At 43.3% G+C, this 16,855-nt stretch overlaps 1 protein-coding gene across 1 annotated transcript in view; it reads left to right on the plus strand.

The window, feature by feature from the left end:
• The window catches only part of ankdd1a (ankyrin repeat and death domain containing 1A), a 250,896-nt gene that overhangs the window by 38,387 nt on the left and 195,654 nt on the right, over positions 1–16,855 (plus strand). The window contains exons 5-6 of the mRNA XM_078241600.1: positions 8,335–8,439; positions 9,954–10,052. Of these exons, the coding sequence (XP_078097726.1) occupies positions 8,335–8,439; positions 9,954–10,052 (204 nt within the window). The remainder of the gene's footprint in view (positions 1–8,334; positions 8,440–9,953; positions 10,053–16,855) is intronic.

The raw sequence follows: 16,855 nt of genomic DNA on the forward strand, positions 1-16,855 counted from the left end.
CCCAATGATCCAAGTACCCAAATCCTTGTCCCTTGCTCCAGTCCCTCAGCCACGCATTCATTCTCCACCGATTCCTGTTCTCACTCTCCCGCGGCACAGGCAGCAATCCCGAGATTACTACCTTTGCATTCCTCTTTCTCAGCTGTCTACCTAACTCCCTATATTCTCTTTTCATGACCCCTTCCCTCTTCCTACCTATGTCAGCAGTACCTATATGCATCACGACCTTCGGCTCCTCTCCCTCCCCCTTCAGGATTTCTGGGACTCGACCAGAGACATCCCGATAGGTTGGTGAGTTACAGGTGCAGGAGGTTACTTGGAAATATGATATGATGGCAACAATGGACTCCAAAAAGGTTGGACTGGGTATTAGATATTTCTGGATATGAGGTGTCCAGAAGAGATAGGAAAGAAAAGTGGAATTGTGGCAGAACATAAGAAAGAGGAGCATGAGTGGACCATTTAGCCCCCTTGAGACTGTTTAGCCATTCAGAAAATCATTGTTTATCTGACAATGGCCTTAAATCAACTTTCTTGCCTGCCTCCCAAAACCCTTAACTCCTTTGGGTCAATCAAAAATCTGCCTAACTCAGCCCTGAATATTTTCAATGACCCAACATCCACTGGTCACTGGGGAACAGAAATGCAAACGACCTTCTGGGAGAAGAAATTCCTCTTCATCTCTGTCTTAAATTTTGAAATTGTGTCCCTTAGTTCTAGATTCCCCCATAAGGTGATAGATCGTCTCAACATCTATTCTGTCAAGCTCCCTTAGAATCTTACTTGATTCATTATGATCACCTCTTGTTCTTGTAAACTCCAGTGAATATGTACCTACCGAGCCTTCCCTCATAAGACAAATGCCTCATCGCAGGAATCAGCCTAGTGAACTTCCACTGAACTGCTTCCAATGCAAGTCTATCCCTCTTTAAGTAAGGTGCCCAAATCTACACATAGTAATTGAGGTGTGGTTTCACCAGTGCACAGTACAGTTACCACAGAAAAATTACAGCACATAAGAAGGCCATTTGGCCCAACTTGTTCATGCCAGCCCAAGGATAGCCAGCTCCCTTTTTTAACCCAATCTTCCTGCACCCGGCCCATACCCTGTAGTTTATAGCATTTAAAGTGCAGATCCAGGTACTTTTTAAAAAGAGTTTAGGGTCTCTGCCTCCACCATGAACTCGGGCAGCAAATTCTAGACATCCACTATCCTCTGCACAAAAAAAGTTCTTCCTGTATCTGCATACAGGCCCACGGTTCCCTGAAAGTGGCAACACAAGTAGAAAAGGTGGTCAAGAAGGCATATAGCATGCTTGCCTTCATCAGTCAGGACATAGAGTATACAAATTGGCAAGTCATTTTGCAGCTGTATAGAACTTTAGTTCAGCCGCATTTGGAATATTGTGTACAGTTCTGGTCGTCACACTACCAGAAGGATGTGGAGGCTTTGGAGAGGGTACAGAAAAGGTTTACCAGGATGTTGCCTGGTATGGAGGGTATCAGCTATGAGGAGAGATTGAACAAATACTGTTTGTTTTCACTTGAACGTTGGAGGCTGCGGGACAACCTGATAGAAGTTTGGAGGCATGGATAGAATGGATAGTCGGAGTCTTTTTCCCAGGGTAGAAATGTCAATGACTAGGGGACATAGGTTTAAGGTAAAAGGGGGGAAGTTTAAAGGAGATGAGAATCAAGTTTTTGTACAGAGGGTGGTAAGTGCCTGGAATGCGCTGCCAGAGGAGGTGGTAGAAGCAGATACAATAGCAACGTTTAAGAGGCATCTTGACAGTTACATAAATAAGCAGGGAATAGAGGAATATGGACTATGTAGAGACATAGAGTCATAGAGCAATACAGCATGGAAACAGGCCCGACTGGTCCATGCCAACCATAGTGTCCCCCCAGCAAGTCGCAATTGCCTGCGTTGACCCCATATCCCTCTAATCCTTACTCATCCATGTACTTGGCAAATGCCTTTTAAATGTTGCTATTGTATCTGCCTCAACCACTTTCCCTGGCAGCTCATTCCATATATGCACCACCCTTTGCATGAAGAAGTTGCCCCTCAGGTCCCTTTCAAATCTTCCCCCTCTCACCTTAAACCTACGCCCTCTAGTTTTCAATTCCCCTTCCCTGGGAAAAAGACTATCTATACCCACATGATTTTATGCACCTCAATAAGGTCACCTCTCATTTTCCTATATTCCAAGGAATAAAGTCCTAGCCTGGCCAACCGCTCCTTATAACTCAGGCCCAGTAGTCCTGGCAACATCCTCGTAAATCTTCTTCGCACTCTTTCCAGTTTATCAATGTCTTTCCTATAACATGATGACCAAAACTGTGCACAATACTCCAACTGAGGTGTCACCAACGATTTATACAACTGTAACATCATGTCCCAACTCCTACACTCAGTCTCCTGACTGATGAAGGCCAGTGTGCTAAACGGCTTCTTCACCCTGTCTACCTGTGACGCCGCTTTCAACCAACTATGTACTTGTACTCTTAGATCCCTCTGTTCCTCAACACTCACTGTATAAGTCCTACTCTGGTTTGACTTTCCAAAATGCAACACATCACACTTATTTGTATTGAAACCATTTGCCAATTCTCAGCCCACTTCCCTAACTGATCAAGATCTCCCTGTAATTTTTGATAACGTTCTTCGCTATTAATGATACCTCCTAATTTAGTATAATCCGCAAACTTGCTAACCATGTCTTCATAGAATCCCTACAGTGCAGAAGGAGGCCATTCGGCCCATTGAGTCTGCCCGACCACAATCCCGAAAAACCCTACTTATTTACCCTACTAACCACCTGACACTATGGTCAATTTAGCTTGGCCAATCACCCTAACCTGCACATCTTTGGACTGTGGGAGGAAACCAGAGCACCCGGAGGAAACCCACGCAGACACAGGGAGAATGTGCAAACTCCACACAGACAGTGACCCAAGCCGGGAATTGATCCCGGGTCCCTGGCGCTGTGAGGCAGCGGTGCTAACCACTGTGCTACCGTGCTGCCCCGAGGATGCACTTGATCAGGTCCAGAGAATTTATCCACCTTAATACACTTTAAGGCTGCACATAACTCCTCCCTAGTAATATGCATGTGGCCCAAGACATCGCTACTTGTTTCCTTTATATTTTCTTCTCAGTAAACACTGAGGAGAAATATTCATTAAAAATCTCACTCATCTCCTGTGGCTCCACACACAGACGGCCATGCTGATCTTTAAGGAGACCTATTCTCTCCCCAGCCACCCTTTTACTCTTAATATAGTTATAGGACCTCTTGGAATTATTTTTTGACCTTACCTACTAGATCCATCTCATACCCTCTTTTTGTCCTCCTGATTTCCCTCTTAAGTGTACTCATACACTTTTCATAGTCATCAAGGGATTCACTTGGTCCGATTGCCTAATCCCAATGTATGCTTCCTTTTTCCTGACCAGAGCCTCAATCTCCCTTGTCAGCCAGGGGTTCCTAAACTCGCCAGCCTTTCCCTTCACCCTAACAGGAACATACTGCCCCTGGACTCTTGATATCAGACTTTTAAAAGCCTCTCATTTGCCAGTCGTTCCTTTCCCTTCAAACAGACTCGCCCAATCAACCTCTGCTAGATCCTGCCTAATGCCTCCAAAATTGGCCGTGCTCCAGTTTAGGACCTTAACCTGTGGACCCATCCTATCCTTTTCCTTAACTATTTTAAAACTAGTAGTGTTACGGTCACTGAACACAAAGTGTTCCCTGACTGATACTTCAGTCACTTGCTCGACCTCGTTTCCTAAGAGAAGGTCCAGTGTTGCACCCTCCTCTCTTTATATTGATTCAGGAAACTTTCTTGGACACATTAAACACATTCCACTACATCCAGGTGCTCTGCAAAGCACAAGTCTTTACTGCAGGGTAATAAAATGTGATAAAAACATTTTGGAGAAGATTCCTTGTGGATGGTGGACAGGCTTTGAGGAGTCAGGAGGTGAGTTACACGCCACAGAATTCCTAGCCCCTGACCTGCTCTTGTAGCCACAGTATTTATATGGCTAGTCCAGTTCAGTTTCTGGTCAATGGTAACTCCCAGGATGTTGATAGTGGGGGATTCAGCGATGTTAATTTCATTCAATGTCAAAGGATGATGGTTGGATTCTCTCTTGTTAGAGATGGCCATTGTCAGGCATTTGTCTGGCACGAATGTTACCAAGTCTGGATATTGTCCTGGTCTTGCTGTTTATGGGCATGCTTCAGTATCAGAAGAGTCATGAACAATGTTTGCTGAACATTGTGCAATCATCAGCAAACATCCCCACTTATGACCTTATGATAAAAGGAAGGTTATCGATGAAGCAGCTGAAGATGATTGGGCCTAGGACACTATCCTGAGGAACTCCTGCAGTGATGTGCTGCTCTGAGATGATTGACTTCTAACCATCACAGCCATTTTCCTTTTAAGCCCATAACATATAGGAGCAGAAGTAGGCCATTTGGCCAATTGAGTCTGCTCTGCCATTCAATGAGATCATGACTGATCTAATGTGATAAAGCTCAACCCCATAAATCCCCATAAACTTTGGTTACCTTACTGGTTAAAAATCTGTCAATCTCATTCTTGAACATACTTAGTAACCCAGCCTCTACACCTCCCTGCGGTAAAGAATTCCCCTGATTTAATACCTTTTGAGAGAAGAAATTTCTCCTTGTCCAGGTATGATGACACTGTGCATTTAAGAAATGTATGTGTGTCATTTTTTTATGAGGGGGCTATTTATACTTCTGTTATGGTGACGATTGTCTGCAACCAGCAGCCCACATGCTTAGCATGCAGAAGAATAATGACTCCTAATTATTGGGGTGTTTGTTTTAATCTGAGTTAATGCCGTTTTGTTATATTTTTGGGTTTTCTCTGGGGTTTCAAAGTACGGTTTAATTAGGGTGATTGACAAGAGGGAGTCATGGGAATGTCTAAATTCATGGGTGTTCCATCTATGTTGCTGATGTGTCATAACACACACATGTCCACAGCCCACATGCCCATCCTTGGCCTGCTGCAATGCTGCACTGAAGCCCTACACAAACTGAAGGAACAACACCTCACCTTCTGATTTGGCACATTACAACCTTCTGGGCTCAACACTGCATTCAACAACTTTAGACCGTGAACTTAACCCTACCATTTGACCACTTTTTTGTTTTTTGTTTTCTTTGTCTGTCTTAAAGCAAACACTGCTCACCCTCCTCCACTGCGCCACCTGTTGCTTGTCCTTTAATTTTGCTTTCATTGAGCCCTGACCTTTGCTCTCTTATCTCTTTACCTTTATGTCACTATCTACATCTTCTTTAGTCCTTAATGCTACCATGAACACCCTTTGTCTTGTGTCTACATCTTTGTCAATCTCCTTAGCTCTGACCTATTCTTGACTTTCTATTCTGCTCCACTTTCTCTTGCCAACTTTCCAACTATAATCCACATTTCTGCCTCTCTTCAGCTCTGAAGAAGAGACATACAGACTCAAAATATTAACTTTGTATTTCACTCCACAAATGTTTAAGATCTGCTGAGTTTATCTGGCATTTTCTGTTTTTATGTTTTATTGTGTTGTTGTTGCCTAATGATAAATCGCTGGGAAACTGGTCATTTTTGACTTTGAGGTCTTTTAACAATCCTGATTTTCCGATGCAGCACAGGATGTTTTTGTTCCGCAGAATCTTGATGGGCTGAGGCTTGATCTGGCCCATTTAAGTGAGTTATGTACACGTTGCATTTCTGGTGGCCTGAGGTTGGTCTTCGTTCTCATGGTCTTGCGTATCTTTTTCAGAGTGGATTCCTTCTTTCATTCTCACACCAGTTTTTCACACCACTGAATTGGATTACTGCAGCAGTTATTTGATGAGGCGGCACAGTAGCACAGTGGTTAGCACTGCTGCTTCACAGCTCCAGGGACCTGGGTTCGATTCCCGGCTTGGGTCACTGTCTGTGTGGAGTTTGCACATTCTCCTCGTGTCTACGTGGGATTCCTCCGGGTGCTCCGGTTTCCTCCCACAGTCCAAAGATGTGCAGGTTAGGTTGATTGACCATGCTAAATTCCCCCTTAGTGTCCTGAGATGTGTAGGTTAGAGGGATTAGTGGATAAAATATGTAGGGATATGGGGGTAGGGCCTGGGTGGGATTGTGGTCGGTGCAGACTCGATGGGCCGAATGGCCTCTTTTTGTACTATAGGGTTTCTATGATTTCTATGAGCTAACAAATTTTATAACTTCTAGCTTGAAACTTCATTTCTTTTGTCGGAGGACCCATTTCCATTTGTCTTTCACCATGCTCTGTGTGGGCATGTCTTAAACTCCCGTGTATCTTCTCGGCAACATGTCCTGTAATGCCTGCTTGATCCCGTGGCCTGACTTATCAGGCGAGTAAAGTATGCATTTCTGAGGTGCAAAGTACAGGCTGACTCCTGTGTATGGGGGAGGGGGTGGGTTCGACACATATACACAGTAATGGCCCAAACATGATCTTTGGCATTGAAAATATGGCACAATCTACAGATTCTTAATAGCCTCAACTTGGGTCCAAGGATGTATAGCTTGGGTGGATTGGCCATGGTAAATGTGTGGGGTTATGAGGATGGGGTGGAGAGTGGGCTTGGGTAAAATTCCCCTTCAGAGAGTTGGTGCAGACTTGATGGGCCAAATGGCTTGTTTCTGCATTGTTGTTCTATGTTGCATCTATGGTTCTTTCCTGTGATTCAATGGGTGCACAGCGCACAATTTAAAAATCTGCAAATGAAAATAAACATGGAAGTAATGTGAACTTCATGGAGGAAGATGATGAACTTCCAAGAGGACATAAGACAGGCTGGTGAAACCGGGCAAATGAAATTTAATACAGAAAACTAAAGTGATTCACTTAGGTAGATAGAACGAAGAGAGGCAGCATAAGAAACAGGATACAATATATGTCTAGGTGTATGTGGGCAAATCAGTGAAGGTGGCAGGGCCGGTGAAGAAATGGTTAAAAATTCAGCTTTGACAAAGGGTCATCCACTCTAGAAACCTTGGCTCTATTCTCTCTCGACAAATGCTGTCAGACCTCCTGAGATTTTTCAGCATTTTCTGTTTTTGTTTCAGATTCAGATTCCAGCAACTGCAGTATTTTGCCTTTACAAAAATCCTGGACCTGTCAATAGGGGCAGAGAATACAAAACAAGGGAGTTATGATAAACTTCTAGAGAACATGAGTTTTGCCTCAGCTGGAGTATTGTGTTCAGTTCTGGGCCCCATACTTCGGAAAGGGTTTAAAATATTAGAAAGGAGCACAGAAAGATTCACAAGAATGGTTCCCAGAATAGAGAACCTCAAATATATGGATAGTTAGAGAAGTTTGTTCTCTTGAAGAGAAGATTGAGAGGAGATTTGATAGATTTTCTCAAAATTATGAGGGGTTTTGGACAGAGTGGATAAGGTGAAAGTATTGTCATTGACAGAAGAGTTGAGAACCAGAGGGCACTGATTTAAGGTGAAGGAACCAAAGGAGACATGAAGAAATATTTTTAGACAGAATGAATGATTAGAATCTAGAATGCTGTGCCTGATTTTTATTAAAATAACTAGCAACAAATTGTAAATAAAAGTGCAAGAGTGATAGTTCCCGCTTCTCATGTTATTGCCTCCTTTGGGAATGTCACCATCACCTTTTGCATCATCCCAAAGTCACAGATGGTATTCATTCTATTTCCAGGAAATCTTGGTCAGTTTCTAAATTATTCTTGTCAGTCCATTTAAGCTCCCTGTATCAGAATGACCTGATTTCCTTCTTTTCAAAAGAAAGGACAAGCATGTTCACCATAGGATTGTGTTTTCTCAGGATTAGTTTTTTCCAGTCAGCTTCTCTTTGGATGGACAGTACATTACTGTTGGCAGCATCTTCCCTCTGCTTGGACACCAGTGTGGAGGCAGTAGATTCAATTAGAGCTCTCAAAGGGAAATTGGATAGTTATCTGAAGAGATCATTTTCAAGACTACTGGGAAAGGGTGGGCTGGTTGGACTAGTTGGAGTTGATCTTGCAAACACTGGCATGGAATCAACAGGTCGAATGACCTCCTTTTGTACTGTAACCATTCTATTATTCCATGATTCTACAACTGACTAATTTGGTTTAATCCCTTGTTCTTTATGGCTGAACTGTGTCTTGCAAAAAATAATCCTTATGTGGTTCCAAGTGTGTGTAATAAATATCATTTTGTTAAGGCGTATGTTCTGAGTATAGTTTAGTTTGGGTTTATGTTACAGTAGTAACATTTAATTAGTTTGATTCCCTTCTTTTCTTGTATCAGAATGGCCTAAATTTACTGCTTTGCGCTGCTCAAAGAGGCCATATAAAGATTCTGGAGTTTATTCTGGAGGACCTAGAAGATGTGTGGCTGGACAAACCTGACAATGTAAGTAATCTGTTCCAGTTGAAGATTTAGAGGATATTTGGAATTCAGCATTGAATAATGAAGAAACATGCACCTGAATTTCCAATGCTCATTCATGATTTCTTTAATTTCAAATGTCTGAGTCCAATTGCTAATACACTTCTATGAATTCCTGATATCCCTGTAACCTCCTTCAGCTCCACAACATTAAGAACTATGTGTGGTCTCCTGTGCATAACTTCGGCTGTTTAGGCCCTGAGCTCTGAAATTCCTTCCCCAAAGCTCTTTGAATCTCCACATCTTTAAGAACAAAAGATACCTGGTTTGGATACCAGGTTTGGAGGAGGGTTGTGGGGCTGGAGGAGTTTAAAGAGATATCGAAGAATGAAATCATGGAGAAATTTGAACACATGGATGAGAATTTTAAAATTGATGTATTGGAGGACCAGGCGCCAGTGTGGTTTAGTGAGCCCAAGGGGGTATGATGTTAGGATACAGGGAGCAAAGTTTGGATGAATACTTGTTTAATGATACTGTGCCTTTAAGAAATGGATTTGTGTCATGTATCTTGTGCAGATTTTTAGCAGGCAGTTCTAAGTATCGGTGCCGTTTTGTCTGTATGCAGCAGTCCCTGTTGTTACTGCAGCAGCATAATTGATCTTAATTGCTACAATGTTTGTTTTAAACTGGACTACTGGACTGCAGGGTTGTTATTTTAGTGTTTTAGAGTGGGGCTTAATAAGCTTGACAAGTAAGGTCATGTGACTGGGCAGGGTTAAGCTCGTAGAGAGAAACCCAGTTCAGTTTTTGTTTGGAAGCTGTGAAGAGCAGAAATAGCTCTGTGCCTCTCTAAAGATTGGAAACTAGGACCTGCAAAAAATAGGTCTCTCTCTTCTGCTGTTTAAAGTTAGCTCTTTCACTGGAAACTGCTTAGGGGAGTCAGAAGGCAGGTGTCTTTCTGTATCTGCCCAGAGAGATTAAAAAGATGGAAAACTAGCATCCACGTGAGCAAATCTGCTTTTGGTGCTAATTGGTTCTGAAGAAACATTTATGTCTATGGGGATATTGCTTAAATTAGAACTATAGAGATGGATAGCTGTTAAGAATTATACTTTGTCAGGTTTAATTATTTTAATTGGTAAAAGTTGTGTAAATTCTTTTTACATTCTAACTGTTCCTGAATAAAGTTTGTTTTAATGAAAACTTCCTAGTAGGTCAATTGAATCATACCTGAAATGAAACACCTAATTCTCACCCTAATGCCAAAATTTAAAAAAGAAATTGAGGAGCTAGGCTAACTTCATAATATACCTTTGCGTTTCTGGTCTGACTCCTAACAGGTGGAAGGTGGGAGAGCTGGTCAGAAGATCACGAGAATTGTCGAGTCTGGAGGGAGCTGAAGCATGGGGGAGCATTCTTTTGTTATAAGTAATCTCCTACAACAGGCGAACATCCATATTTGTTTCATTGTTTAACCTGTGATGCATATTTCACTCAGTCTCTGCTATTTTATGATGAAAGCTATTTCCTTATAGATGCAACGAACAGCGTTACATCTCGCAGCAAGTTGTGGCAACCTGGAGGTGGTGGAATTCTTAATTGGCTCAGGCTGTGTCCATGGCTCGAAGGACAAGGTCAGAATGACAAAGGTTGAGCTCACTCAGTTCACAGTCAATGTAAAGTTTTTATACTCCCCGTTATTACAAGAATATCTTTAGCATGGAAAAATGTCCTAATACACTTTACAGCATAATTGCACAAAAATAGAGTGGAGGACGGAGATATCAGGAAGGGTAACCAAAACATTGTTCAAAGACATCGGTTTTAGGAAGGGTCTTCAAGTTGGGGAGAGAGGAGGAGAGACAGCAGGGTTTGAGAAGGATATTCCAGTAGCTGAATGTTTCTGGGGATAGAATGGGTCAAAGCCATGAGCAGATTTACACACAGGATGGTGCTGTCAACTTTGTCTAGAGGGAGAGGAAGGACAGTTCACACTGTCACAGAAAATGTCAGCCTTGACTTTAATTTGGTTGCGAATTTGCTTAGGTTGTAGGTGAAATGGGAAAAGCCTGTCTGCAGGGATTCAAACAGCAGGAGGTTTGGCATAAAAGTCTGATAAGACATTCACACTTTGGAGAAGGAAGAGTAGATAGAGTCATAGCAGTTTACAGCATGGAAACAGGCCCTTCGACCCAACTTGTCCATGCCGCTCCTTTTTTTAACGACTAAGCGAGTTCTAATTGCCTGCGTTTGGCCCATATCCCTCTATACTCATCTTACTCATGTAACTGCCTAAACGTTTTTAAAAAACAAAATTGTACCCGCCTCTACTATTATCTCCTGCAGTTTGTTCCAGACACTCACCACCCTCTGAAAAAATTGCCCCTCTGGATCCTTTTGTATGTCTCCCCTCTCACCTTAAACCTATGTCTTCTAGTTTTAGACTCCCCTACCTTTGGGGAAAGATATTGTCTATCTAGCTGATCTGTGCTCCTCGTTATTTTATAGACCTCTATAAGATCACCCCTCAGCCTCCTATGCTCCAGAGAAAAAGTCCCAGTCTATCCAACCTCTCCTTATGACTCAAACCATCAAGTCCCGGTAGCATCCTAGTAAATCTTTCCTGCACTCTTTCGAGTTTAATAATATCCTTTCTATAATAGGGTGACCAGAACTGTACACAGTATTCCACGTGTGGTCTTACCAATGTCTTGTACAACTTCAACAAGACGTCCCAACTCCGGTATTCAATGTTCTGACCAATGAAACCAAGCATGCTGAATGTCTCCTTCACCACTCTGTCCACAGGAAGGATGTGGAGGCTTTGGAGAGGGTGCAGAGGAGGTTTACCAGGATGTTGCCTGGTATGGAGGGGAGATCCTATGAGGAGAGGCTGAGGGATTTGGGATTGTTTTCGCTGGAAAGGCGGCGGCTAAGAGGGGATCTTATTGAAACATATAAGATGATTAGAGGTTTAGATAGGGTGGATAGTGATAGCCTTTTTCCTCTGATGGAGAAATCCAGCACGAGGGGGCATGGCTTTAAATTGAGGGGGGGTAGTTATAGAACCGATGTCAGGGGTAGGTTCTTTACCCAGAGGGTGGTGAGGGATTGGAATGCCCTGCCAGCATCAGTAGTAAATGCGCCTAGTTTGGGGGCGTTTAAGAGATCCGTAGATAGGTTCATGGACGAAAAGAAATTGGTTTAGGTTGGAGGGTCACAGTTTTTTTTTTTAACTGGTCGGTGCAACATCGTGGGCCGAAGGGCCTGTTCTGCGCTGTAATGTTCTATGTTCTATGTACCCCTAGATCTCGTTGTTCTATAACTCTCCCCAATGCCCTACCATTAACTGAATAAGTCCTGCCCTGGTTCAGTCTACCAAAATGCATCACCTCGCATTTATCGAAATTAAACTCCATCTGCCATTTGTTAGCCCACTGGCCCAATTGATCAAGATCCCGTTGCAATCCTAGATAACCTTCTTCACTGTCCACTATGCCACCAATCTTGGTGTCATCTGCAAACTTACTAACCATGCCTCCTAAATTCTCATCCAAATCATTAATATAAATGACAAATAACAGTGGACCCAGCACCAATCCGCTGGTCACAGGCCTCCGGTTTGAAAAACAACCCTCTACAACCATTTTCTGTCTTCGACCATCAAGCCAATTTTGTATCCATTTGACTACTTCACCCTGGATTCCGTGAGAATTAACCTTATGCAACAACCTATCATGCGGTACCTTGTCAAAAGTCTTGCTTAGGTCCATGTAGACAACATCAACTGCACTGCCCTCATCTACCTTCTTGCTTACCCCTTCAAAAAACTTAATCAAATTTGTGAAACATGAAACATCATGTTCCACAAGCCATGCTGATTATCCCTAATAAGTTCTTGCCTCTCTAAATGCCCGTAGATCCTGTCCCTCAAAATACCTTCTAATAACTACAGATGTGAGGCTCACTGGCTTGTACTTCCCAGTCTTTTCTCTGCAGCCCTTTTTAAACAAAGGCACAACATTTGCCACCCTCCAGTCACCTCAGCAGAGTGTTCCATCTACAGGTTACACTGCAGCAACTCGCCAACTCCTCAAACCCGCAACTTCTACCATATGGAAGGATAAAGGCAGCCGATACATGAGAACACCACCATCTGCAAGTTCCCCTCCAAGCCCCACACTATCCTGACTTGGAAGTTGTTACGGGATGTGTTTCTTGTAGTTAAAACTATCATTCCCTCAAGTGGTCAGTCACGGAGTACTTCAAAAATGATTTATTTAAGACTATAGCTATAGGACTCCGACTTAGGTCATCAAGGCCAGTTGAAGTACAGAATTCAGAAATACACAAGCAGTTATAGTTTCAAATTCAATTACAAGTAACTAACATCACCAATCAAGGCATAGGAATTATCTATTGGGCGGAGAGGTGGCAGATGGAATTTAATCCAGATAAATGCGAAGTGATGCATTTTGGAAGAAATAATGTAGGGAGGAGTTATACAATAAATGGCAGAGCCATCAAGAGTATAGAAACACAGAGGGACCTAGGTGTGCAAGTCCACAAATCCTTGAAGGTGGCAACAGAGGTGGAGAAGGTGGTGAAGAAGGCATATGGTATGCTTGCCTTTATAGGACGGGGTATAGAGTATAAAAGCTGGAGTCTGATGATGCAGCTGTATAGAACACTGGTTAGGCCACATTTGGAGTACTGCGTCCAGTTCTGGTCGCCGCACTACCAGAAGGACGTGGAGACGTTAGAGAGAGTGCAGAGAAGGTTTACCAGGATGTTGCCTGGTATGGAGGGTCTTAGCTATGAGGAGAGATTGAGTAAACTGGGGTTGTTCTCCCTGGAAAGATGGAGAATGAGGGGAGATCTAATAGAGGTGTACAAGATTATGAAGGAGATAGATAGGGTGAACGGTGGGAAGCTTTTTCCCAAATCAGAAGTGACAATCACGAGGGGTCACGGGCTCAAGGTGAGAGGGGCGAAGTGTAACTCAGATATTAGAGGGATGTTTTTTACACAGAGGGTGGTGGGGGCCTGGAATGCGCTGCCAAGTAGGGTGGTGGAGGCAGACACGCTGGCATCGTTTAAGACTTACCTGGATAGTCACATGAGCAGCCTGGGAATGGAGGGATACAAACGATTGGTCTAGTTGGACCAAGGAGCGGCACAGGCTTGGAGGGCCGAAGGGCCTGTTTCCTGTGCTGTACTGTTCTTTGTTCCACTCATGGTTTTTGATTAAGGTTACGTTAAGGGCAGCATGGTGGCACAGTGGCTAGCACTGCTGCCTCACAATGCCAGAAACCCAGGTTCAATTCCCGGCTTGGGTCACTGTTTGTGCGGAGTCTACACATTCTCCCTGTGTCTGCATGGGTTTCCTCTGGGTGCTCTGGTTTCCTCCCACAGTCTGAAAGACGTGCTTGTTAGGTGCATTGGCCGTGCTAAATACTCCCTCAGTGTATCCGAACAGGTGCCGGAGTGTAGTGACTAGGGGGTTTTCAACATAACTTCATTGCAATGTTAATGTAAGCCTACTTGTGACACTAATAATACATCATTTTTAAAGTACAGCTATTAAAACCAATTACAATCACCTTATGCTAGTTTAATTGTAATATCATTTGGTTAGGTTTTTAATTGCATCAGTAGGGTATTGTCCCAACTATCATTAAGCACTACAGCCATGTCTGAATGTTAGATCACAAATCAACTTTCCCTTTCCAACTGCCTGGTTTAATGGCCTCTCCCAACCTAAGACATGAACAATCCCACACTATAGTATATTTTAAGTTCAGATGTCTGGAACTAGCTGCTTACTATCCCGATGTGCATGTCTCTGCAGTTAAATTTTGTGCAGGCTTTTGTGGTTTGTCACTTTTAACCCTTTCACTGGCTGCAGTTATTAATATGGCTACTATTCTTTGTAATTACAGTGGAGCCCCGTTGTAACGCACCCCGATTTAGCGTGAAATCGGATATGACGCGATGAATTATTGGACCCTTTTTTTTGCTCTTTCTGGTTTAGTGATTTAGCGCGACCCCAATAACATTCGTGATAACATTTTATGGACCCCAACCATCGCGTTACAACGGGGCTCCACTGTATTAGTATGGGTATTATTCCCCATCACTGTCACTGGGTAAAAATCCTAGGACTCCCTTGCACATAGCACATGGAGTATAGCGGTTCAAGAAGGCAGCTCAAATCAGCTCATCATCATTTTCTTGAGGGCAATTAGTGATGGAGGATAAATGCTGGGCTAGCCAGTGATGCCCACATAGAATCATAGAATCCTACAGAGCAGAAGGATCCCATTCAGCCCATCGAGTCTGCCCCGACCACAATCCCACCCAGACCTTATCTCCATAACCCCTTGCATTTATCTTAGCTCGTCCCCCTGACACTAAGGGGCAACTTAGCGTGCTAATCCACCTAACCCACACATCTTTGATCTGTGGAAGGAAACCGGAGCACCCGGAGAAACCAGCGCAGACACAGGGAGAACGTGCAAGCTCTACACAGACCGTGACCGAATCCAGGAATCGAACCCGGGCCCCTGGCGCTGTGAGACAGCAGTGCCACCATGCCGCCCATATCCCATGAACAAATTTCAAAAAGCCTGCTGATTTGAGGTGGTGTTTCGGTGATCGTTGGTAGTTGTGGCATCAATTTCACAATCTTAAGTTAGTTATTGTTATACCTCTGGTAAATTGACAGTTTCTCATGCTGTTTTAGTTTTGTGTGTATTCTTCACTGTTCCATTGCTTTTTCTGCTTCAATTTCATTGGTCTGCACATTTGGAAGGTCTGTAATTGGAAATATTACTTCATTGGTTGGTAAAACTTTTAAACTGCAAGTGGAGAATATCACAGCTGTACTGAGGGAAGGCACCTTGGAAGACTCATCCAGCGAGGCCATATAGGTCGAGCTCAGGAATAAGAAGGATGCAATCACTTACTCAGGTTGTACTCGAGGCCTCTCAACAGCTAGCGGGGGATAGAGGGACAGAGAGGTGTATTATGAAAAAATGTTAAAACAACAGAGTTGCTGTGGTAGGTGATTTTAACTTTCTCTATATTGACTGGGACTCGCTTACTGCCAGGGGCTTGGATGGTGGGGGGAATTTGTTAGGTGCGCCCAGGATAATTTCTTGAAGCAATATGTAAATAGTCCAACTAGGCAAGGGGCCATACTATTCCTGGTATTGGGGAATGAGTCCACCAGATGATTGAAGTTTCAGTGACCATAATTCCGTTAGTTTTAAGTTACTTATGGATAAGGCTAAGAGAAGTCCATTGGGGGCGACAGCTAACTACAACAATAATAGGCAGGAACTGGGGAATTTAGATTGGGGGCAGCTGTTTGAGGGTAAATCCACATTTGTCATGTGGGAATTTTTTAAAGGCTAGTTGATTAGAGTTCAGGACCAGCGTGTTCCTGTGAAAATGAAGGATGAAGATGGCAAGGTTCGGGAACCTTGGATGACAAGATGAAATTGTGATCTTAGTCAAAAAGAAAAAGGAGGCAAACGTAAGGTTTAGGAAACTGAAGACAGACAGATCCCTTGAAGAATGTAAAGAAAGCAGGAAAAAATTTAAACAAGAAGTTAGGAGGGCTAAAAGCAGCCATGAAATGTCCTTGGAAAACAGGATTAAGTAAAAATCCAAGACATTCTACACTTGGGGAGATCTTATAGAAACATATAAGATTATGAAGGGAATAGATAAAATAGAAGCAGGAGGTTGTTTCCACTGGCGGGTGAAACTAGAACTAGGGGGCATGGCCTCAAAATAAGGGGAAGCAGATTTAGGACTGAGTTGAGGAGGAATTTCTTCACCCAAACGGTTGTGAATCTGTGGAATTCCCTGCCCGGTGGAGCAGTTGAGGCTACCTCATTGAATGTTTTTATAGCAAAGATAGATAAATTTTTGAACAGTAAAGGTATTAAGGGTTATGGTGAGCGGGCGGGTAAATGGAGCTGAGTCCATGAAAAGATCAGCCATGATCTTACTGAATGGCAGAGCAGGCTCCAGAGGCCAGATGGCCTACTCCTGTTCCTAGTTCTTGCTTTCTTATATAAGGCGCAAGGGAAAGAGTCGGCCCACTCGAGGACAAAGGAAGGAATTTATGCATGGAGCCGGAGAAAATGGATGAACATAGAACATTACAGCGCAGTACAGGCCCTTCGGCCCTCGATGTTGCGCCGACCAGTGAGACCAATCTAAAGCCCATCTAACCTACACTATTCCAATATCATCCATATGTTTATCCAATAACCATTTGAATGCTCTTAATGTTAACGAGTCCACTACTGCTGCAGGCAGGGCATTCCACGCCCTTACTACTCTCTGAGTAAAGAACCTACTTCTAACATCTGTCCTATATCTCTCACCCCTCAATTTAAAGCTATGTCCCCTCGTGCTAGCC

This window comes from Mustelus asterias, chromosome 24, assembly GCF_964213995.1.
Source record: "Mustelus asterias chromosome 24, sMusAst1.hap1.1, whole genome shotgun sequence".
NCBI classification, from domain to species: domain Eukaryota; kingdom Metazoa; phylum Chordata; class Chondrichthyes; order Carcharhiniformes; family Triakidae; genus Mustelus; species Mustelus asterias.